The sequence below is a fragment of the Podarcis cretensis genome, assembly GCF_951804945.1.
Source record: "Podarcis cretensis genome assembly, chromosome: 10".
Lineage (NCBI taxonomy): Eukaryota > Metazoa > Chordata > Lepidosauria > Squamata > Lacertidae > Podarcis > Podarcis cretensis.
In genome coordinates, this window is record NC_137179.1 from 24459391 (window position 1) to 24480786 (window position 21396).

Genomic DNA, 21396 nt, shown 5'->3' on the forward strand with positions numbered 1-21396 from the left:
CATGGATACTGAAATATCAGGGTATTGCTTATAGTAAAAGGTAAAGGTACCCCTGCCCGTACGGGCCAGTCTTGACAGACTCTGGGGTTGTGCGCCCATCTCACTTAAGAGGCCAGGGGCCAGCGCTGTCCGGAGACACTTCCGGGTCACGTGGCCAGCGTGACATCGCTGCTCTGGCAAGCCAGAGCCGCACACGGAAACGCCGTTTACCTTCCCACTGGTAAGCGGTCCCTATTTATCTACTTGCACCCGGAGGTGCTTTCGAACTGCTAGGTTGGCAGGCGCTGGGACCGAGCAGCAGGAGCGCACCCCGCCGCAGGGATTCGAACCGCCGACCTTTCGATCGGCAAGCCCTAGGCGCTGAGGCTTTAACCCACAGCGCCACCTGCGTCCCATCATTGCTTATAGTACAACTGAGTAATAATGTTCTCATATTGAAGACAGGTTGAAAGAGATAAAGCATATGAAGTGGAACCTTCATATGTTACTTTAATGAGTTAGACATGCAAACAAACAGGCAAAGAACATCAGGGAGTACATCGATCTAATCCAGGCATAGGCAAACTCTGGCCCTCCAGATGTTTGGGACTACAATTCCCATCATCCCCAGCTAACAGGACCAGTGGTCAGGGGTGATGGGAATTGTAGACCCAAACATCTGGAGAGCCAGAGGTTGCCTATGCCTAATCTAATCTTCTGTCTAATCAATCTAATCTTTCTGCTTTTCCTTCTAATTTTATTCCTATATAAATCATAACTTTGTACTGAGTAATTATATGTGGTCCCTGACGGACTCCCTGATTTTTAATGAAGCTGCACAATTTTAAAGTACATTTTTAAGTGTGAGCCTGTGGATAGGGACCTGGAAAATAGGGACTCTTGTCTTGGAGAGTCTAAGTACACAAATATGTGGGATTTATGATCATCCTGAAGTTGTGGGATTCTTTTTACCCTCTTCTAGCCTGGCCAGGGCTGATGGGAGTTGGAGTGGGCTATCTTAACATCTATGCAATGACTTTCACTACCAAGAATGAGTATTTTTTGTAAACTCTGACAGATGCAATGCAATATTTTGCACTGTTGTGTAAAATGTTTTATTTGGTGGCCACTAGCTGTATTTTTACTCTTATGTCAATGCTTGCTGACAAATTTAATTTAAAAAGAAGATAACCATTCATTAGGCCAGGTAGAAGGGTGTTGAGAAATAGTGGGGCTTTCTCAACCATCCTCATTGCTTTCTCGCATGATTGTGACTCATGATTTAGAGCCCCTCTCATGTGTTAGTTAAATGGGAATTCTCTCCCTCACCCTCTTTTCGTAAAAGAGAGCCAAAAAGAAGCTAACTGAAGAATAGAAACGAAAGTGAAAGGCCCGCTTGCTTCCCTGGTGAAAGGATGCAGGATGTTTTTTTTTCTCAGGCTCATTCCCGGATGATGAACTCGAGAGGGAGGAAAGCGCGTGCTTTTTTTAAAAAACAGAACTGAATTGCACAATATCCCAGAAACATCTCAGCAATGGCTGGGGGGGGGGGGAATTCCTCCCTCCGGTTTGCTGAGGTTGCCGAGAGGCGAGCTCCGAAAAGTTCCGCTTTGTGGCTGCGCGAGGAAGGGTTTTCGCCGCGTTTCTTTGCGCAAAGATGCCCGCTGAGAACTTTGCGCGCCTATGAACTTCAGCAATCGTCTCTCGCTGCCTGGGCAAACCGCGACCCGGACTTTTGCAAGGCGGGAAACCGAGTTCATCTGAATAGCTTCCCCAGTTGAAAAACCAAAACCAAAAAATTTTTGTGTGAGGAAGTTTTATGTATGGGGCTGGGAGGAGGATTCTGTGGGGGTTGGAGAATGGAACTGTGATGAATGCGAGCGGAATTCGCTTTTTCCTGGAAAAGGACAGCTTTGGGTTTGTGAGGGGAATTCGGCTCGCTTCGGTTTCTTAAAGGTTGGACTTGCGCTCTCTGAGGGCAGAGAGAGAGAGAGAGAAGGAGAGACTTCCTGCTCTGGGGGCGAGATAACTTTCTGCAGGTGTGTGGGAGGAAGCGAGAGAGACCTCGGTGGCCTCTTTTTTCTCTCTCTTTCCAAAAGGGCGTCGGACTGAGCTGCGAATAGAAGCAACTCGGAGGAGGCGGCTGCAGAAGAAAACGAGTGACTGGTCGTGTCTGCGCGTGCCCTGGTTCTCTTCCACGAAGCTCGCGGAGTTTGCTCTGCTTAAAGCGCGAGGAGGGAGAAAAGGCGTGCGCGCGCGCGCGCGCGGCGCCTCTAGCCTCCCAATTAAAACTTTTGTGACTTCAGGCGCTTTGTGACTTCACTCGCCTGCCAGGCTGCTCTCCGCTTCCGCGAGCCGGCGAGGCCTCTCTTGCCTCCATGCCTGGCGGCGGGGAGAGGCAGCCGCTGATCCCTAGGGGGCGCCGCTGGCGGTGGCAGCAGCAGCAGCACAGGATGCCCTGCTGCACGCAAGGAGCGGCCTTCGTTCCGACGCTGTTGGTCGTCTGGTCTTCGGCCTCCTTCATCATCTCCTACGTGATCGCTGTCCTCGAAGGCCACGTGGAGCCGCTGTTCCCGTACATCAGGTGAGGGCCCCTGCTGGGGGGAGCAGGAGGAGGGCGCCCTCTGTGGGAGAACCAGGGGACAAGAGTGGCACCCCCCGTGTTAAAGGGGTTGCTGGGTACACACGTGCAGCGGGAAGCCAGTGCATCGGATCACAGGCATGCCAGATCAAGTGGGGTAGGTTTTCTTGACCCCTAGCTGGTAATTATGTCTGAATGCTGCCTGTATGGAGAGTCGAGGCAACTCCCTGCATATAGAAAGCTAGCTTGGTCTTTAAAAGAATGCGGGTGCTTCTCCCTGAAATTCTCGCTTTCTGTAAGCAGGGAGTTTTAGTTCATGCAGGGAGTGTTTTGACATGCAACTTTCCACATGCACCTTTAACTGGCCCAGGCTATTGGGGACGACAACAACAAATGGCTTCCAGTTACAAGAGCAGAGATTCCGACTAAACATTAGGAGGAGTTTTTGATGGTAAGAGCTGTCAGAGAGTGGAATGGACCTCCTCAACTTAAGTGGAGGTTTCTAAGCAGAGATTGGATGGTCATCTGTCATGGATGCTCTAGTTGAGATTCCTGGGTTGCAGGGGGTCAGACTAGATGACCCTTGAGGTCCCAACTCTACAATTCTATGATTCTATTTCAGTTTGCTGGATCTATAAACTGGCCCAGAGGGAAAGGGAGTCTGGTAGTAATGTTCTGAGAGGATTGGAGTGGACTGTACCACTTCATAGAAGAGGGATCATACTGGCAAGTAGACAAGCGGTGTGGTATGGGGAAATGGCTGGGTTAAAGTATTTGTACTTCATGTGCTAATTCTTGACTTGGAGGTTTTAGTTTGATCTTTAAACATAGTGAAGCATTCAAAAGTGTTGTCTCCTTACGACAGTCTCAAACAGGCATAGGCAAACTCGGCCCTCCAGATGTTTTGGGAATACAACTCCCATCATCCCTGACCACTGGTCCTGTTAGCTAGGGATGATGGGAGTTGTAGTCACAAAACATCTGGAAGGCTGAGTTTGCCTGTGCCTGTTGCATCCCACATTCTGCTGCATGTGTAGGCCTGGCCTGTGAGGTCTTCAGTTCCAAAGTTTAAGGTTGTGGTTTAAAGCACTCACCAATTTGATTAAGGGAGCTTACTGGTATGTAAGCTGCACTAATTCCCATGGGATTTATAGTCTCCAGAAAGTGGGTTTAGGATCGCAACTTTAATGGAATGCTGATTGTCATATAACAATCCCACGGACGAAACCGAATGAATGCTCAAGACTTAACTTAAACCTTGTGCAAGCAAATCAGGCTGAACACTCAATAAACAGGTTGTCTCGAGGAGCCCATAACTAACAGCAAGTTGTGACAGGACAGTAACAGTTTACTCAAGCACTAAGACCTACTGAGTAAATGTGCATATTGTTGTAGCTCATGTGTTTAACTGATCCTATGTGTCTTTCCTCAGAAATAAATCCCACTGATTTTAGTGGGGCTTACTCCCAAGTAAGAGTGCACGAGACTTCAACTTTTATTACCCAATCCTTAACCCTGTTTGTTTCTATAAGAAATAGCATCAGGTAAAGTATACTTATGGGACGCAGGTGGCGCTGTGGGTTAAAGCCTCAGCGCCTAGGGCTTGCCGATCGAAAGGTCGGCGGTTCGAACCCCTGCGGCGGGGTGCGCTCCCGCTGCTCGGTCCCAGCGCCTGCCAACCTAGTAGTTCGAAAGCACCTCCGGGTGCAAGTAGATAAATAGGGACCGCTTACCAGCGGGAAGGTAAACGGCGCTTCCGTGTGTGGCTCTGGCTCGCCAGAGCAGCGATGTCACGCTGGCCACGTGACCCGGAAGTGTCTCCGGACAGCGCTGGCCCCTGGCCTCTTAAGTGAGATGGGCGCACAACCCCAGAGTCTGTCAAGACTGGCCCTTACGGGCAGGGGTACCTTTACCTTTACCTTTAAAGTATACTTAGGATAGTGTATTGCAGCTTGAAGTTGAGGTATCGGTGTAATCCTAACAATATTTACTCAGAAGTAGTAGGACTTACTTCTAGGTAAGTGGGTCAGGATTGCAACCCAAGTCCCACTGAATATGTTGGGACTTGTGGTGGGGAAAACAGCACTTGACTTTGTGAAATTATCCCATCCGTGTAGGGTTCTGCGCATGGCAGCTACAAGATTTGCAGAAACACAAAATCAAAGCTTTCCCAGTCTTTTCTCTGTTACCAGCCCAGCAAGCACTTGACTTTCTTCCTGGCTTGCAGCTATGAAAGCCACAGACCTTTTGTCAAGGAAAATAGCAACCTTGCTTATTGTTAGATGACCCTCGGAAGGGGGGGGGGTCCTCTTCCAACACTACAATTCTATGATTCTAAGAGGGTGTATTCAAACAAGCTTAAGGGAAATGTTTTGTATTCCTATGGCACAGCAGTTGCCATTCTGCTGCTAAGGAAACTGATCCTGCTGTAAAGTTGGTCTCCAGTGGAAGAAAGAAACTTGGATAGTTTCCCTGGGCATCACTGGTTACTGTACTACTTAACAGCATCTAGTGAGATGACACAGAGAGAGAGAGAGAGAGAGTTGGACATGGAATCATATGCAGATACAGGATTTCCCCTGTGCAATTTATATTTAGTAGAAAGTTTTTGGTTTCTGTGGTATGGCCCCTTGGCAACATGACTAATTCCAGGATGCATATTTTAAAATCTAAGGTTATTGCCTATTTTTTTCCTATAATTTTTCAATAAAATTGCACACACTTTCTTTTTTTCTCATGACCGTGCTGGTTCTGGAAACCCGGGAGTATCTTTCGTGGCCCGGCCCTAGTTAGTTGTCTTTATGGCTGATAATAATGCTGAACCAATCAGTATGTAAGCACATGAAAGCGCAATATATATATATATATATCCTTACTTGTTCTGCTCTGTCTCTCATGCTAGGCCTGAGAGAGTAGAATACACATGCATTGAGTTGATCTTAAAACTTTAAAAGATGAGGGTAGAATGGAAAGTGCAGCTTCTGGGTGCTGCATGAACTGAATGATCAATGTGTTGGCTCATCATGACCCTACAATCTGAGACAAATAAATGAACAAAAGCAAAGCTGGCCATAACTTTTCTTTGTAGTGCTTTACCTTTGTTTAACCTTAATTTCAAGCCTAAAAAAAACCTGCCTCAAAGTTAAGCTTTTTGGAACAGCTATTTTTGTTTGGTTGTTTTTCCCCTTAACGCAGTGGAAACTGACTTCTGACCAGAACTTTTGTTATATTGCTTTTTAGATATCTGTAAAAAGGAGGGAAAGCATTACTGATACGGTTTAAAGCCATTTTATAGCTAATGTGTGCTTATTGAAGCAGTGTAACAGAAAGATTAAAAGTTATGGAAATCCATTTTACTGGAAATCCACAATTATCTGCGCTTTTTTTAATTGGCGGAAGGCTCTATTCTCAAGTCCCTTCTAATTCCTGGATCCAGCAGGTGTTAAAATCTAATGGAGGATTACAAACCCCTGGATAAACCCCTGAAGCCTCACACTGCTTGCAGATTGAGGTGGCGTGCAACAACTGCAAACCATCACAAAGTTGTAACATGTGATCACAAGTATGACTCAAGAACTCATCCCAACAGAAATGGATAAGATATGCAAGTGTTTTCTTGTCTGTACAGAAAACCATATAAATGTGGGTTTATGGCAGAGGTTTTCAACCTTTTTGAGTCCACGGCTCCCTTGACCAACTACATTCTTTCTGCGGCACCCCTGTGGGGCACAGGAGCCCAGTTATGTCACCCCTTGCCTGCAGAGCTGGCAACCTCCTCTCCTCTCCCCTCTCATTGGGAGTCCTCCCCTGGTCTCTGAGCTGAGAGGTGCCTCCTCACACTGCCCCATAGGGTCCTGGGAAGCACCCCTTCCTGGCCCTAGAAGCACCATTCGCCTGGGGAGCTTGTAGCCAGGGCTGCTGCAGAGAACAGCTGTGCAAGCCTTTGAGGGACAGAGACCCGAGAGGGCATCTGAGGAGGGAGAGAAGGAAAGAGGGACAGAGGCCAGTGTTGCCCACGGCACACCTGACCATCATTCAAGCCACCCCAGGGTGCCACAGCACACTGGTTGAAAACCACGGGCCTAAAATAATAGAACCAGAGTGTCTTATTACTGGTTACCTGGACGCAGTTTTCTTAGTTAAATGTTTATGTTTCTTCTTCCTCACTGTTTTGTCATTTAAGCACAATTCACAGCATAGTTAAAATGTAGACACATTATACAGTAGATGTTATTTCATGACAATCTTTGAAACTCTGTAATTTATGCATAAACCCAATTTTTAAAGGTTTAAATAAAAATGAATGGCATTCAATGCAATTTTAATTACTTGTGATGCTCTTAAATCATTAAGTGTTCCAAGAAGAAATTCAAATTGCACATTGGTCACGTGCAAATTCCATTCTCATCTTACCTAATGCTCTTCAAAGACTTTGAAGTGATCGCAGTTCAGTTTACTATTTAGGTAGTGTAGGCCAGTCTCTAATTGAAGAAGTACTTCAGATTTGTCCCAAGTGAGTCACTTGGGACATGAGTTTCCTGCTGTCTACCAAGTTACATAGAGCTTATTTATAATTAATTTGTGACGCTTAACACTTTTTTATAAATCCTGCAGATTAAAATAAAAGTAAGGGTGTTTCTAAAAGATGAATAAATAAAGTACTGTATGCGGAACCCAGTTGATGGTTGGCACCGGCAGGGAGTTTGTATCTGCAAAGTTTACTTTCAGTTTCAAAGAATCCCATGCTTAGCACTGCATACAAACCAGGAATCCTAGTTTTAGTGAGTTAAACAAACCAACTTTGTTTGAAGTTGGCTTGCTTAGCAATCAATCAGATAAAGTAAACTGCAGAATGCTATAGAAAGATTGTGCAGTAAGACCAGCACACACATTCAGGCTGATTCCTATTTGCATATCTCTTGCTAAATTTAAAATCACACATTCATAGGGATGCAGCATGCTTGTTTTCCAGGTTCAGATATTTGCTTCAAGGACTATGGACCAAATATGGAATTTCCAGCAATGAATCAGGAAATGTAAATGAAGTCCCAGCACGACTGGGAGTTCAGGCACTGTCAGTTTGGACACCACCACCAATTATGTGTTTGGAGGAGTGAAAGACAGTTAATTCCTCTCTCACACAGTCTTACACTATTCACAGCTGATAAGTGTCTCAGCACTGATGGAATTATCAATTTGTTGGGCTGTTAGCTATGCTGATTGTTAAGTTGTGGGTGAACATCTTCAGTACATAACACTGATGATAATAGTATATCAGCAGCCCACTCATTTGAATGGCTATATTCCTATCTCAAGATTATAACCTGATAAAATTGATTGGTTTTTGGGGTTTTTTTTAAAAGGATCTACATTGGCAAGAACAGATTTTGAAACCAGGGGAAAATGAATACTATCCCTGCCTGCAGAAATTCAAATAAAAAGGGACTTGCTTATTAATACAAATGCACCTCAGAGATACTGGGAGTATTCTACTTTAATAATGTGCACCAGAGCAGCTTTTCATGGAAGAAAATTGAAAATGCTTCCAAAATATATGTATATAGAATCAGGCTGCAAGTTTGCAAACCTGAGCATACAGATCTGGTGGTAAATCTGAAACTAAAGTCAATGGAACTTTCTTCTAAATAAATGTGGTTATGTTCAAGGTGTTACTCACTTACTTATTTTTAGACATGTTTCATTGACTTCAGTGTAATGTTGGTTAATGTTTCTCTGACTTGATTAGCAAAGCTGTTTTTCTTTTTTCTTCTTCTAAAGGAGTATGGATATTACATGGTATTTAATAAACCTTCCCAGTAAAAATGCAGCAAAAGTGACTGTCATTATTATTTCAGTTAGATTTAAATGTGTTTCTTGTATATTACAACTGCATGTTTTGTTTTGTTTTGTTTTGTTTTGTTTTGTTTTGTTTTAGTGATACAGGAGCAAAACCTCCAGAAAGTGGTATTTTTGGATTTATGATTAACATTTCAGCATTCCTAGGTATGTATGTGTCTGTTATTACATTTTTAATTTTAAATTTCTAGTCTGTCTCATCCTAAGACTTGACTGGGTAAAAATGATTACTGGTAAGATGGGCACATATTTTCAGATAGGAAAAACCACAAAAAATGCAGCATATTGTCTCTGCTCTGGATTTATGTGGCATTGGCTGCTAGAAGTCAGCCCAAACCCAGTAGTCTTAAAGTGAATTTTATCATCAATGTTAGCTTTATAAATTTTAATCCAGGGTAGTTTCTGAATTCTGGCATTCAGAGACACTATGAAGGGAAGTAGGCTTTCTGTGACAAATTTCCAAGAAATGCCTATGTTGGAGAGGGGATGGAGAAAGGTTAAGACCAAGCACTTATCCCTTTCTGAAGTACCGTTTTGCAAAAGTCAGCGTTTAGAACTGTGAATTTCATGGATCCTGCACGAGTCAGACTTTGGTCATTTGAGTTCTAGTAATTTGTTTAGGTTTTTTAAGTTAGCTGTATTGTTTCATCCTGCATTATGATTTGTTTTGATCTTTTTGTTAGTCACCATGGCTTTCTTTGGAAATAATGGAATATACATCTTTTAATAAATTGGTATCTTACATTTTCCCACAGGTTGGGTTAGCAACTGTTTTTGCACATGGAAGAAATTAAAGGGGTGCATCCCTGGGGCCGAGGAGCAAGCTTAGCTGCTAGCCCAGGTTGTCCCAATCATTTGATCATCAAATCTGCATAACTTCTGTCCTTCATCTGTGTTCCCCGTTCAAGGTTCTGCTCTTGGTTGTTCCAGAATGGGGCAGAGTGTTGGGAGCTGAAATGAAAAGCATTATTTGAGGCCTCCATCTTTTGCTCACTGTGTTGCGCAGAAGAGCTTTACAGCATATAAATTATCTGAATAGGATGGAGAATCTTTCTTCCCTTGTGTTGTTGGGATCAGATCAAAGTGGGTTGAATGGTTTTCTTTTAGTCCCAATTTCTTAATAACTTACATTTTTGTCTTTTTTCCAAAAAAGGTGCAGTTACAATGTATGCAAGATACCTAATTGTCAAGGAGCAAAATGAAGTGACACGTTTCATTTCCCCCTGTTTCAATTTACTATCACTGTTTGTTGGATGGATAGGTTGTGTTGGAATGGGCATTGTTGCAAGCTTTCAGGTAGGCCCAAATAAAATTTATCTTTCTGTCTGTCTTTCCTCAATTGATATTTTGCTTCCCCTTCATCTGGCCTACAAGTAGTTAAGAATACCATATATATATCCCATTCTAAAGCTAGTCCTTAAAATAAACAAAACCTCTAGGTAAATCAGCAACCAAGAATTGGAACTGATACTGCAAGGAGCAATGCAATGACTCTCTCATCCAGAGGTCAAAGTCCTCCTAAAGACTGTTTTTTGGTTTACTGAATGACAGGCACGTGGAGGCCAGAGAGGTTAGGCTGGCCTCAACTAGAGCCAGGGCTTTCTCGGCCGCGGCTCCAATCTGGTGGAACGCTCTGTCACAAGAGACTAGGGCCCTGCGGGACCTGACATCTTTCCGCAGGGCCTGCAAGACAGAGCTGTTCCACCAGGCCTTTGGTCAGGGCGCAGCCTGACCCCCTCCTCTGGCAATCTGCACAGAATTTTGCTTAATGGTTGCCATCAATTTGATTTTAATTAATTTTTATAATGAAATGTTTTTAGAACGTTGGATTATTTTGATTGTTGTTAGCCGCCCTGAGCCCAGCTTCGGCTGGGGAGGGCGGGATATAAATAAAATTTATTATTATTATTTATTATTGAAGGAGTGCAGGGCAGATAATTCCAGGTGTCTGTCACTATTACAGATAGTCAACAACCACAAAAAATGTGGTTCTCCCAACAATGTTCCTTTGGAAGATCTAATGGCATCAAATGATGGTATGGAAATAAATGAAAGAAGGCGTTTTAGAAACAATTTATTATATACCTGGCAGCCAATTAACACACATGTTGATGGCTTGAGCCCTCCTCCAGCTCATTGCTGTGTCCAGATACCTGTTCAGAGTAGCTAGCTGCTAAACAAAGACAAAATTTCACTGCTTGATTGTTTTGTTTAAATCTGTGGATTGTGTTGCTAGTTTCATGCTTTCCCATGGTTATTAATGCACTGCTGTGCGGAATTAGCAAGTGGACAAGTCAAATTGTCCTTAACCCTTCACATTGTGACATTTCCTTTTATATATTTAGAAGCTGTGCCCCTTATGTTTTGCAAGAATTTGTAGCATAAGATATGAGAAGAGTGAATGAGGTAATTAACTTCATGTGCAGATGCCAAAGTCAAGTAAGGTTAAGCAGGTTGTTCAAGGCCAACTAGCAAATAACAAGAACCAAAATCTCACCCTTCGATTCTGAAGCCAGGATCTTGATCACAGAACTGTGGATATTCTGCAGAAAATAATTATTGGTTGCACAAAATGAGCATGATGGAAAGCAAGGTCACATTGCTTTTCTATGTGGTGGTTCTCCCCTGTCCTTTAATTGATCGGTTGAAAAATAAGAAGTGCAAGTATAACAAAAAGGAAGAGAACAAAGAATAACATGTGTAAACCATAAGGCATCACAGCTCTTCTGTGCAGTTTTGACTGTCCTGGAACCATATGGAAAATTATGAGAACAGGGATGCACAATGCATCAAAGTTTCATGGTTTCTTTTCAGTCTCATCTGCGGAGATATTGACAAATCCAGTCTGTCTTCTTGTGTTTACCCTCTGCGTATTTGCTGCAGTATCAGTCTCCTTTTTGTGTTCATTAGCGAAATTGCAATAGTAGATAATGCTTTTCCAATTGTCTTTTCAGGAGCTAGCAGTTCCTGCTGTCCACGATGGAGGTGCTCTTTTAGCTTTTGTGTCTGGTGCTCTGTACATTGTGCTTCAGACTGTAATCTCTTACAAGTCGCATCCACAATGGAGCAGTTCGTGTGCGTGTCACACAAGGCTGTTCTTCTGTGTAATGACTTGGGTAGCTATCATTCCCAGTATCCTTTTCAGTATGTCACTCTGCCTGTTTAAAGCATGAATAATCTACCTTAACAACAACAAGAACCCATTCCTATTGCATTCAGTTATTTGAAATGCCTTAGCTGAAAGTAACATGTTCATTCTGCTGTTCTCTAGATCTTTTATTATTGAGGCTTAGCAGACTACTAAGAATGGGACGATTTGACGATTACAGCCATAAAATTTAAGTAACGTTGAGAGTTGGCGTTAGGGTCTTGTTTACGTGATCATTGGTTCTGAGGTATTTATTTGAATTTATTTCCTTCTCGTGATTCGGTTATATAACCTAAGGGTTTGTGCAAGCTTGGTTGCACTCAAAAGCATGGTTGACGATAAAACCAAGGAAAAGAATCCCTGGGTGATCAAGGGCTGTTTGCTCGTGTTGGTTATTATTCAGGGATGGATGAAATTATGCAGTCACAGCAAGTAGAGATCAGAGGTACCAACCATGAGAGTAAAATAACAAGACTACTGAGAATCACCAAGGTCATCAGGCCATAGATTGCAAGCGGTTTTGCCTTTGCCCTGGTGCTTTCCCTTGGAAACCCCGCTCTTTAGCAATAAATCAGAACCAGTAGCAATCTGTGGGAAACCCAGCTGACGTTTGCTCTGATTCAGCAGTAAAGAGCAAGTTTTCCCCAGGGAAGAGGAAGTGTGGATAAGTCCTTATTCCAAAACAGTTCTGAGGACAGAATTGCATGTGTGGATACTCTGAGATTTGATGGTAATAAAAGTTCCTGAAGTGACTGTGATTTGCCAACCAACAGTTCATATCATTTTGGAGAACTTTTAAACATTTTTTTTTTTTAAAATTAATCAATCAAAGGTCCTATCATTGAAATAAAAAGTCTGTGACCGGGGGGGTGGGGGGAATTTAGGCATTTAAAATCTAAACCAGATACTAACTTCATCTGTTTTCCTTTTTGGTGAACTTTCTTACATGACCGTGCACCAAACATTCGTGGCTGTATAAATTCTAAAATGAGATGTGTGTCATACTTCTTGCAATTGTCTGTGGAAGTTTGTGTATGTTTGTGTGCTGGTTCCCACTGACTGTTCCATTCCTCTTTGTGAATACAGTGGTGCCTCGCAAGACGAAATTAATCCGTTCCGCGAGTCTCTTCGTCTTGCGGTTTTTTCGTCTTGTGAAGCACGGCTATTAGCGGATTAGCGGATTAGCGCGATTAGCGGCTTAGTGGCTTAGCGGCTATTAGCGGCTTAGCGGCTTAGAAAAAGGGGGGAAAGGGGAAAAACTCGCAAGAACTCGCAAGATGTTTCGTCTTGCGAAGCAAGCCCATAGGGAAATTCGTCTTGCGAAGCACCTCAAAAGACGGAAAACGCTTTCGTCTAGCGAGTTTTTCGTCTTGTGAGGCATTCGTCTTGCGGGGCACCACTGTAATTATGTATTGCTGCATTACAAGCCAAAAATAGCATTACATTTTAAATCAGTTGTTTCCCTTTAACACCCTCTCCTCCAGTGATTGCGTGTGCTTCACTAGTTTCCATAACAAAGATTGAGTGGAATCCAGGTGAAAAGGTAAATTCGTACTAAGTAAAAATATATAATCGTTTTTCCATTTTGTTTGGTTGTTCAATACTTTCAAATTAAAATAGGCAAAAGTAGACAATAAAGGGCTTAACTTTGGTAAGTTGGAAGCTGCACAGACTAAGCTAAGTTATACAAGGCTAAGAACTATTTTGCATTTACATAGATAGCCATAGTTATAAAAGCTGCCATATTGTTTCGTGATATTAAATATAATGCAAAAGAATGTACGTACCTTTTAACATCTAAGTGTGTTTAACGTTGGTGATAGGTTAATTGAGAACAAGATGAGCTTTCTTTCTAAGTTAGCATTGAGAATGCATACGTGTGCCAACAGCAGGATACAGAGGGGGAGACACATATCCCCCCCCCAAAAAAAAGGGCATTGTAGGGCATACACTGTTACTTACCTCTGCCCCATTTTATTCACTTATCCCACTGGGTGGCCAGAGCTGTCAGAATCTCTTTTTGGATCATCAAGTGCAGCAAGCAAAAAGCAGGCTTTTCGCCTTTGTGTTTGGGGAAGCAGTAATGCTCCTCTCCTTGCTGCAAATAGGCTCCTTACACTTGGGGCCAGAATGAGCGAAGCAAATAATAATAATAATAATGATAATAAATTATTTATACCCTGGCCATCTGGCTGGGTTTCCCCAGCCACTCTGTTGGGTGGCTCCCAACAAAATATTGAAACAGAATAAAACATCAAACATTTAAAACTTCCCCAAACAGGGCTGCCTACAGATGTCTTCCAAAAGTCAGATAGTTGCTTATTTCCTTGACATCTGGTGGGAGAGCATTCCACATGGCATCACCACCGAGAAGGCCCTCTGCCTGGTTCCCTGTAACCTCACTTCTCGCAGTGAGGGAACCACCCGAAGGCCCTTGGAGCTGGACCTCAGTGTCTGGGCTGAACGATGGGGGTGGAGACGCTCTACCTTCCTGGTACAACATAGTGTTCATTTAAGGTTTAATGTTTCCTATAGCTGCTGCAGCCCTATTTCAGTTTGGGAATGAAATGGTTCAGTGGCAACATCTGTGTAGGAATCAGGGGGTGAGAAGCTACACATTTGGGTTTTGGAGGCTGTGCACGGGGTTTGAAGTGGTATAAATGAAGGCGTTTGCATAATCAGCCCTATCCTACCTTTAGGCGGATATGTACTAAATTTAGGAGATGTGCACTAAATTCAGACGCCTTCAGCTGCAAATGTGTCTCTTGCTTCGGTCTCTACAGCCACAGTAGGCACTACAACCTTCCAACAGCTTGACCTCACCCCCAAAGCTTCAATCCTCCACTGTCTCCCAAGGCAGACAGATGCCAGCATCATTTATTTAATTGTGATGGTGCTTGCCTACAAATTTCTGCTTCTGCACCCATATATATGCACTTGCCTGCTGAGGATAACACTTATTTGCTGCATTTATAGGCAGCCTTTTTGCTGAGGCACCCAGAGGGGAGGTTTACAATTTTAAAATACCAAAAGAAAAAAATAAAAGAAAATTGGTTGCAGTGAGGGGAACAGTCTTGACTAGAGTGGACCTGATGATTCATTTGTCTGCCTCCCTCACTGTCTTCGTGCATCTAAAGAAACAGGCTTTAGTCCATTAAAACTTCTGCCTTAATACATTTGTTAGTCTTTAAGGAGCACCAAGGCTCTCTGTTTTCGCTGCAGCAACAGACTAACCTCACTGGAAATCCCGAATTTCTGCAAGTATTTTTGTGGGTATGATATACCACAAGAGGGAGCACGTGCCTTATGAATCTCATAAAATAAAAATAAAATAAAGGGGGGTGGGGGAGAATGTACTTTGCTACACAATCTTGCTACAGAGTGTAAATGGGTGAAAATAATCCCTAATGATTCTTTTTAACAATATGTTTGTATCCTGAGGCATGAGAGGATTTATTTATTTGAATATTTGTAAACAGCCAGGTCAAAAAAATACCAAGGCGGAATGCAGTAAAATGATTAAAAAGATCATAAAACTTCAAAATGGCAAAATACTGAACAAGTGACCAATAGGCTATCTTGAAAATCTAGATTATTATTATTTTTAAACAGCTTTTCTTACAAAAAAAGTCTTAAAAGCAATACCTATCAAAGAAAGAGAGAGAAAACTGTAATAAAATTATTCAAAATTTTGGAAGGATTAACAAGGAAATGTGAACCTCAGTGTCTCCAATGTAATTGTTCTAAGGAGTTTAACATTTTTTAAAAAATAAACACGAAATGTATGTCTCCAAAATAAAAATAGGCATCTCCTTTGTGTTCCTGGTGTATACATTAATTGGTATCTGCCTGTCTGACTTGCCTTCTGTTTGCCATGTTTAGTGTTTAGAATTACTTTTTATTTCTCCTTTCCATTAGGATTACGTGTTTCATTTTGTGAGTGCAATCTGCGAATGGGTAGTAGCCTTCAGTTTTGTTTTCTTCTTCTTAACTTTCATCGGAGATTTTCAGGTGGGTATGGCAGAACAAAAGGTTTCATGTTCAGAGCAAAAGGGCTTCAGAGTCTGAGGGCCAAACTGTACATTGCCATAAGCATATTGCTTTAAACGTCATTTTTGTCCTTAAGAAAAAGCAGCCATAGGGGCACATGCTCCAGAATGCACACTAAATCTGGATCAAGGGTGGGCCCATGCCAGTATGCTGCCAAAAATCCACCTGCTGCAGCTGCTCTTGATGTTGTTGTTTGTAGATGCCCTTCAACAAAGGTTATTAGCAATAAAATGCAAAATAGAACAGAGCAATAAATTCACGATAATGATCATCAGCAGAATACATTGTCGCAAAACAAACAGCACAATAACCTTGTTAACCCTCCTATTTTGAACAGAGCAGCTGTGTTTTCAGTGACAAAAAGATGTCAACAAGGGGGATGCGCATAGCTCTAGTAGAAGGGAATTCCACCGTCTGAACCAAAAGGCCCTCTTATCATTTCTGCATGGCCCCTATTTGTCCCTGAAAGTGGTGGTTTCAGCATATGGTACCCTTAGGCACAAAGAGCGGCAGTGGGGATAATTTTGGCCATTAATTCTGAACTGGAAAAAAGTACTGCAGTTTCAGACACATTCGAGTTTCTGAAAAACCACTACCAGTACCCAGCCTTTAGTTGCCAATTCTGGCAGTAAAGGTAAAGGGACCCCTGACCATTAGGTCCAGTCGTGACCGACTCTGGGGTTGCGGCGCTCATATCGCTTTATTAGCTGAGGGAGCTGGTATACAGCTTCCACGTCATGTGGCCAGCATGACTAAGCTGCTTCTGGCGAACCAGAGCAGCACACGGAAACACTGTTTACCTTCCCGCTGGAGCGGTACCTATTTATCTACTTGCACTTTGACGTGCTTTCAAACTGCTAGTTTGGCAGGAGCAGGGACCTAGCAACGGGAGTTCACCCCATTGCGGGGATTCGAACCGCTGACCTTCGGATCGGCAAGTCCTAGGCTCTGTGGTTTAACCCACAGTGCAACCCGCATCCCTAATTCTGGCAGTAGACAGGTGCATTTTTTAAAAAAAAAAAAATCTGTTCACCATAGATACATGTATGCATGACTTTGGGTTGTAGCCAGTCTGTTTTGGGATGAGGTCAGTTTTATTAGCTTTGCCTGGATTTAAATTATATTTAAGACTGGGGACCCAGCTCTCTTCAAATACTAGATGAAACGAACCTTTTTCTACTAATGCCAAATATTTTGTCACTTTTCTGCCTGCATGCCTGTCTACCGCGTAACACATGTGAAGCCAGTACTTTGTAGTGACTGGTTATTCTCATTTTCTTTTTGTTCCAGGGAGTTACAATACGGATATCAACAGAGCTACATGGAAACCTATGACCACTTTTTATAGTTTGAATCATAGAAGCTGGGGTCGAGGGCATTAAAGAAACTGTTGGGGAGACTCCAGAACGGTAAAATCTGGTGTGACGCAAACCTGGTGGATCAACGCTGCAAGTTTGCATAATCATAGTCAAGGGAGAGACTATTTTTACTTTTACTAATATCCCCATGTGCCTCGTTTCCCCTTTTAACCTGTGTTCTAAATCAGTGTTTCCCAACCTTTGGTCTCTAGCTGTTTTTGGACTACACTTCCCATCATCCCTGACTACTGGTCTTGCTCGCTAAGTATGATGGGAGTTGTAGTCCAAAAACAGCTGGAGACCCAAGGTTGGGAAACGCTGTTCTAAATCCTTTTTGTATTTTTAAATACTTCTTTCCAGTTTCATTTTTAAAAATGGGGATGTCTGAAAAACGTTAACTTCTGGGAAAAAAGGAGAGGAAGAGACGTCCCTCCTCGACAACTGTTGCCTTCTTTCTATTTGTTGGAAGTCACGATGGCCTCAAAGTAAAACTCAGGCTGCAGTCTGGTGAACTCGGTCCCATTGGTGAACTTGGTGGGGCTTTCTTTCAACTGACTGTGCTTAAGATTGTGTTTTAAAATGCCTAGTATTCATTGTGGATAGTAATGTCTGCTTTTATGTATTAGGAAATAAACTGGCCCTGATCTAAAGAGAGGTTGTTGTGGTTCAGGTCCTTTTTGAACATAAAGGGGCTTCAGTAAGGCTTGCTCAAGGCTTCTCGCTGCTTTGGATAAAAGAATAAGATGTTCTGGCTACAGAAACTAACCAGGTTGGCAGTTGAATATTACTTCAGCACTAGCTGCCTCTATTACACCTGAGGGCACAGGCAATTCTGTCCTTGCCTCACCACCACTGCCTGCCCCTCAACATCTGCCGTCTGAGGCATCTTCCTCATGTCCTCAGGCTAGCTGTGGCCTTCAGATAGTCATGGCTAACTTGGCCTTTTGGGCTACATGTCCTATTGAAATCAAACAGGGATGGCTACATTCTTTTTTGGGCCAAGGGCTACGTTGAGTGCTGGCCAGTTCTCCAGGAGTTGCATGCCGTTGAAAACAGCTCCATGCAAACCAGGAAGTGACCTCTCCAGACAATGGAAGGACCCTTCTTATCTATAGCTGTGATCTCCTGGGTGACGCTATTAGGCAGTTGAATGTGCATGCATACTCTGTCCATTTCCCTACCTCCCCCCCTCCATGTGGCCCCGGGCCCTGGCAACCCACGCTACGCCACTGATCTATGCTATACACATTTACTTGGCAATAACATCCCATTGAACTCAGCAGGAGTTAGAAAAGCTAACTAGCTCTGGACTGGGGTCAAAGTCTGTCTTTTCCATTAGTGATACTAAAAACACTTCCAGGAGATGTGTGCACATGCACCATAAGAGTAACATTATAAATTCACTAAATGCACATATAGGCTTTTCTTTACTTGACAGGGGAATCTTTTTGTTGTTGCTTTTTTTAAAAAAAAAACCAACCAACATTTCTCTGTTCTTTTGGAAAAGGAATGACAAAATTAATATCTGTGGTGAAAATCAGATGTGAAACAACGTGTAGGTGAACATAAAGGCTGAACAAAATAAAAGGGACTCCTTGTACAAATCAGATTGCTAAGGTTTTTTGTATGTATATAATAATGTATATGTAATACTTTCTTGACTGCACAGTAGATGGCACTAAAGGACCATATTGGTAGTGTGTATTGCCCCTAAATCCTTAAATAATAATTGATCTACTTCCCTGGGAAGAAATAAATGTGTGGGCAGCTTGAAGTCTGATCAGATAGTCACCGTAAGACAAATTAATTGCTTTTTTCCTATGCTTGTAGAAAAAAGCAGCTGCTAATCAGAATGTATTTATACTATTTTTCGTTATAGGCCACTTTTGGATCAAACCCCGAGGTGACTTCCAATATAATAATTAACAAAAAGGACCTATTGAACCAGCACAAAATTAATTCAGATGGCTTTCAAATAAAACTATTATCACATTGCTCTAAAATATCTCTCTAGTGTTGCAGGCAATATTTATTTAACAACAGACGTAGCTATCAGTTACCTGATAGTTGGTGTATGAGTGTATGGTGTATGAGTGACCAAGCTAGTCTGCCAAGTGTCTTGACAATAATTTTACTCTTAATTGTCAGGCATGGCTAGTGGGGTGTTCAGCTGACGGGTCACATAAATTGTGGCATAGTTACCTCAGCAAACATTAATATGGAACCACATTGACTAAGCAGCTCGTGGAGGGAAGTTTATGGAACTCTTTTACAATGTCCTATGGATTTTATTGCTCTGAAATATTTTGTTGTTCTGTGCAAGCCTAAAGGCACAAAGAAAAGCAAACCTTCAAAATGGTGCTATGAAAGAAAACCCTATTGAAATGCCCAATGTGCTTTAGCTAAATACAACCTTCAGTTCTGTCATGGTTCTGCTAGGAAAACAACATCTTTCCAGAGAGATGTCAGTATTTTATAAGGATTATGTCACTGATAAAGTTTCAATTTTAGCACTGTTTGAGCCTCTGTACTTTTCATTGCTTTGTTGAGGTCTCATATCTTTTATTCCTTCCTCCTTGTGCTGTTGTTGTTGTTGTTGGCATTCGTCTGTCTCGAAAGACGAGGGAAGAGTGCGCCATTGGGGGTAAAGTAAACCAGTGGAGAGTTACAGTGCTGTGGCTGTAGAGACCGATACGGGAGAGACATGTTTTGTTGCAGCTGGGGCAGATGGAGGTGTCCAGATACACCGTGGCATTTCTTCTCTCTGTGCTCCTCCCAGTTTCTCTGGAAACCGCTGTGGATACATGACCTGGCTGTCTCCAGGCACTGTGGCTGTCTGCAGGGGATTTCCTCACAGCATAGTTAATGCTGCCAGCCTTCATGTAATGTTTGCAGACATCTTTATAACACAGAGTTGGTCTGCCAACGGGCCTGGTGCCTGAAGCCAGCTCCCCTTAAAGCACATCCTTGCGGATCCTGCCACGCTCCATTCCATGTACAGTGGTACCTCGGGTTACATACGCTTCAGGTTACATACGCTTCAGGTTACTGACTCCGCTAACCCAGAAATAGTACCTCGGGTTAAGAACCTTGCTTCAGGATGAGAACAGAAATCGTGCTTCGCCGGCCTGGCGGCAGCAGGAAGCCCCATTAGCTAAAGTGGTGCCTCAGGTTAAGAACAGTTTCAGGTTTAGAACGGACCTCCGGAACGAATTAAGTACTTAACCCGAGGTATCACTGCACATGGTCAAGCCAGTGTAGACATCACTGAGACAGAAGTGCAAACATGCTGAGAATGCAGACTTGGGAGAGCACACCTTTGTTTCAGATTCTGTCCTGCTATGTGATGCCCCAAATCTTCCTGACATGGTACATATGGAAGGCATTGAGGCTTTGCTCCTGGCGGTTGTCAGTTGCCCACGACTTCCATAAAGCAGCGTGCTCAGCACGCAAGCCTGGTACTCCTTCATCTTGGACCATCTCCTTTTGGAGAGTTGAGCCATTGCCATAGCTGCATTACCAATATACTTGCCCAAGGAAAGGTTGCTGGTTATAGTGGAGCCCAGGTAGGGGAAAACTTCTGTCACCTCAATGCTGATGTGTGGAGTGCTGGTGATGTCCTGACCCACTATGTTGGTCTTCGTCAGGCTGAACTCCATGCAGGCTTGGGCAAAAAAGTTGGTGAGTCTCTGTAGAGCTTCCTTGGAGTGTGCTGTCAAGGCTGCATCACCTGCAAACAATATATCCTTGTGCAAGCTTGACCTATTTACCCTGCCTCTAGATCAGTAGTCTTCAACCTTTTTAGACCCCTGGACCCACATGCATTTGGAGATCCATTTCTTAATATCTTACCATATATTTGCATGGTGGAAAAGCTTCTGTTGCTCCCCACCTTGGGTCATTCCATGACTCACTAGCGGCTCCAAGAGCCAGTGTGGGGTAGTGGTTAAGACTCGTAATCTGGTGAACCAGGTTCACTTCCCCGCTCCTCCACATGCAGCTGCTGGGTGACCTTGGGCTAGTCACACTTCTCTGAAGTCTCTCAGCCCCACTCACCTCACAGAGTGTTTCTTGTGGGGGAGGAAGGGAAAGGAGAATGTTAGCCACTTTGAGACTCCTTAGGGTAGTGATAAAGCAGGATATCAAATCCAAACACTTCTTCATCATCTTCTCCCAACCCGCCTGCTGAAGACCAGAGCTCTAGATTATCAGTTTTAAATAACTTGTTCTAGTATTCAGCCTTGAGTGCCCAGTTCATTTCACTGCATTTATTCCTGCCCTTTATTTCCTGTCGCTTCCAAACCATAAAGAGGCTTTGACGTTCCACTCAATGGCAGGTATCCTACTGTATCACCACAGGGGCCTTGGGTAAGAAACTAAATACAAAGCTTAAAGAATAATTTTAAAAAGCTATTGACACTTTG

At 43.1% G+C, this 21396-nt stretch overlaps 1 protein-coding gene and 1 long non-coding RNA gene across 3 annotated transcripts; both read left to right on the forward strand.

The window, feature by feature from the left end:
* The first annotated feature begins 1451 nt into the window (after positions 1 to 1451).
* On the forward strand, positions 1452 to 17147 carry DRAM1 (DNA damage regulated autophagy modulator 1). Of its 2 annotated transcripts, XM_079993069.1 has the most exons (7): positions 2211 to 2563; positions 8496 to 8563; positions 9570 to 9712; positions 11371 to 11548; positions 13049 to 13107; positions 15483 to 15575; positions 16905 to 17147. In XM_079993069.1, the coding sequence occupies exons 1-7, from the start codon at positions 2358 to 2360 to the stop codon at positions 16947 to 16949; spliced, it is 792 nt and encodes a 263-aa protein (XP_079849195.1). In that variant the 5' UTR covers positions 2211 to 2357; the 3' UTR covers positions 16950 to 17147. The 2 variants fall into 2 exon arrangements, with proteins under 2 accessions (XP_079849194.1, XP_079849195.1); XM_079993068.1 differs by lacking the exon at positions 16905 to 17147 and having other exon boundaries at positions 1452 to 2563; positions 15483 to 16242.
* On the forward strand, positions 11556 to 12367 carry LOC307225434. Its single transcript, XR_013843007.1, has 2 exons — positions 11556 to 11782; positions 11862 to 12367. It is a non-coding gene; the product is annotated as an uncharacterized lncRNA (long non-coding RNA).
* Positions 17148 to 21396: the final 4249 nt, after the last annotated feature.

Excerpts from the sequence above, each read along its gene's own strand:
- DRAM1 (XM_079993068.1), top strand. The coding sequence starts at position 2,358 with ATGCCTGGCGGCGGGGAGAGGCAGCCGCTGATCCCTAGGGGGCGCCGC. Across the intron at positions 2,564-8,495 it reads CCGCTGTTCCCGTACATCAG|TGATACAGGAGCAAAACCTC; the intron begins GTGAGGGCCCCT and ends GTTTTGTTTTAG. Across the intron at positions 11,549-13,048 it reads TTGGGTAGCTATCATTCCCA|TGATTGCGTGTGCTTCACTA; the intron begins GTATCCTTTTCA and ends CCTCTCCTCCAG.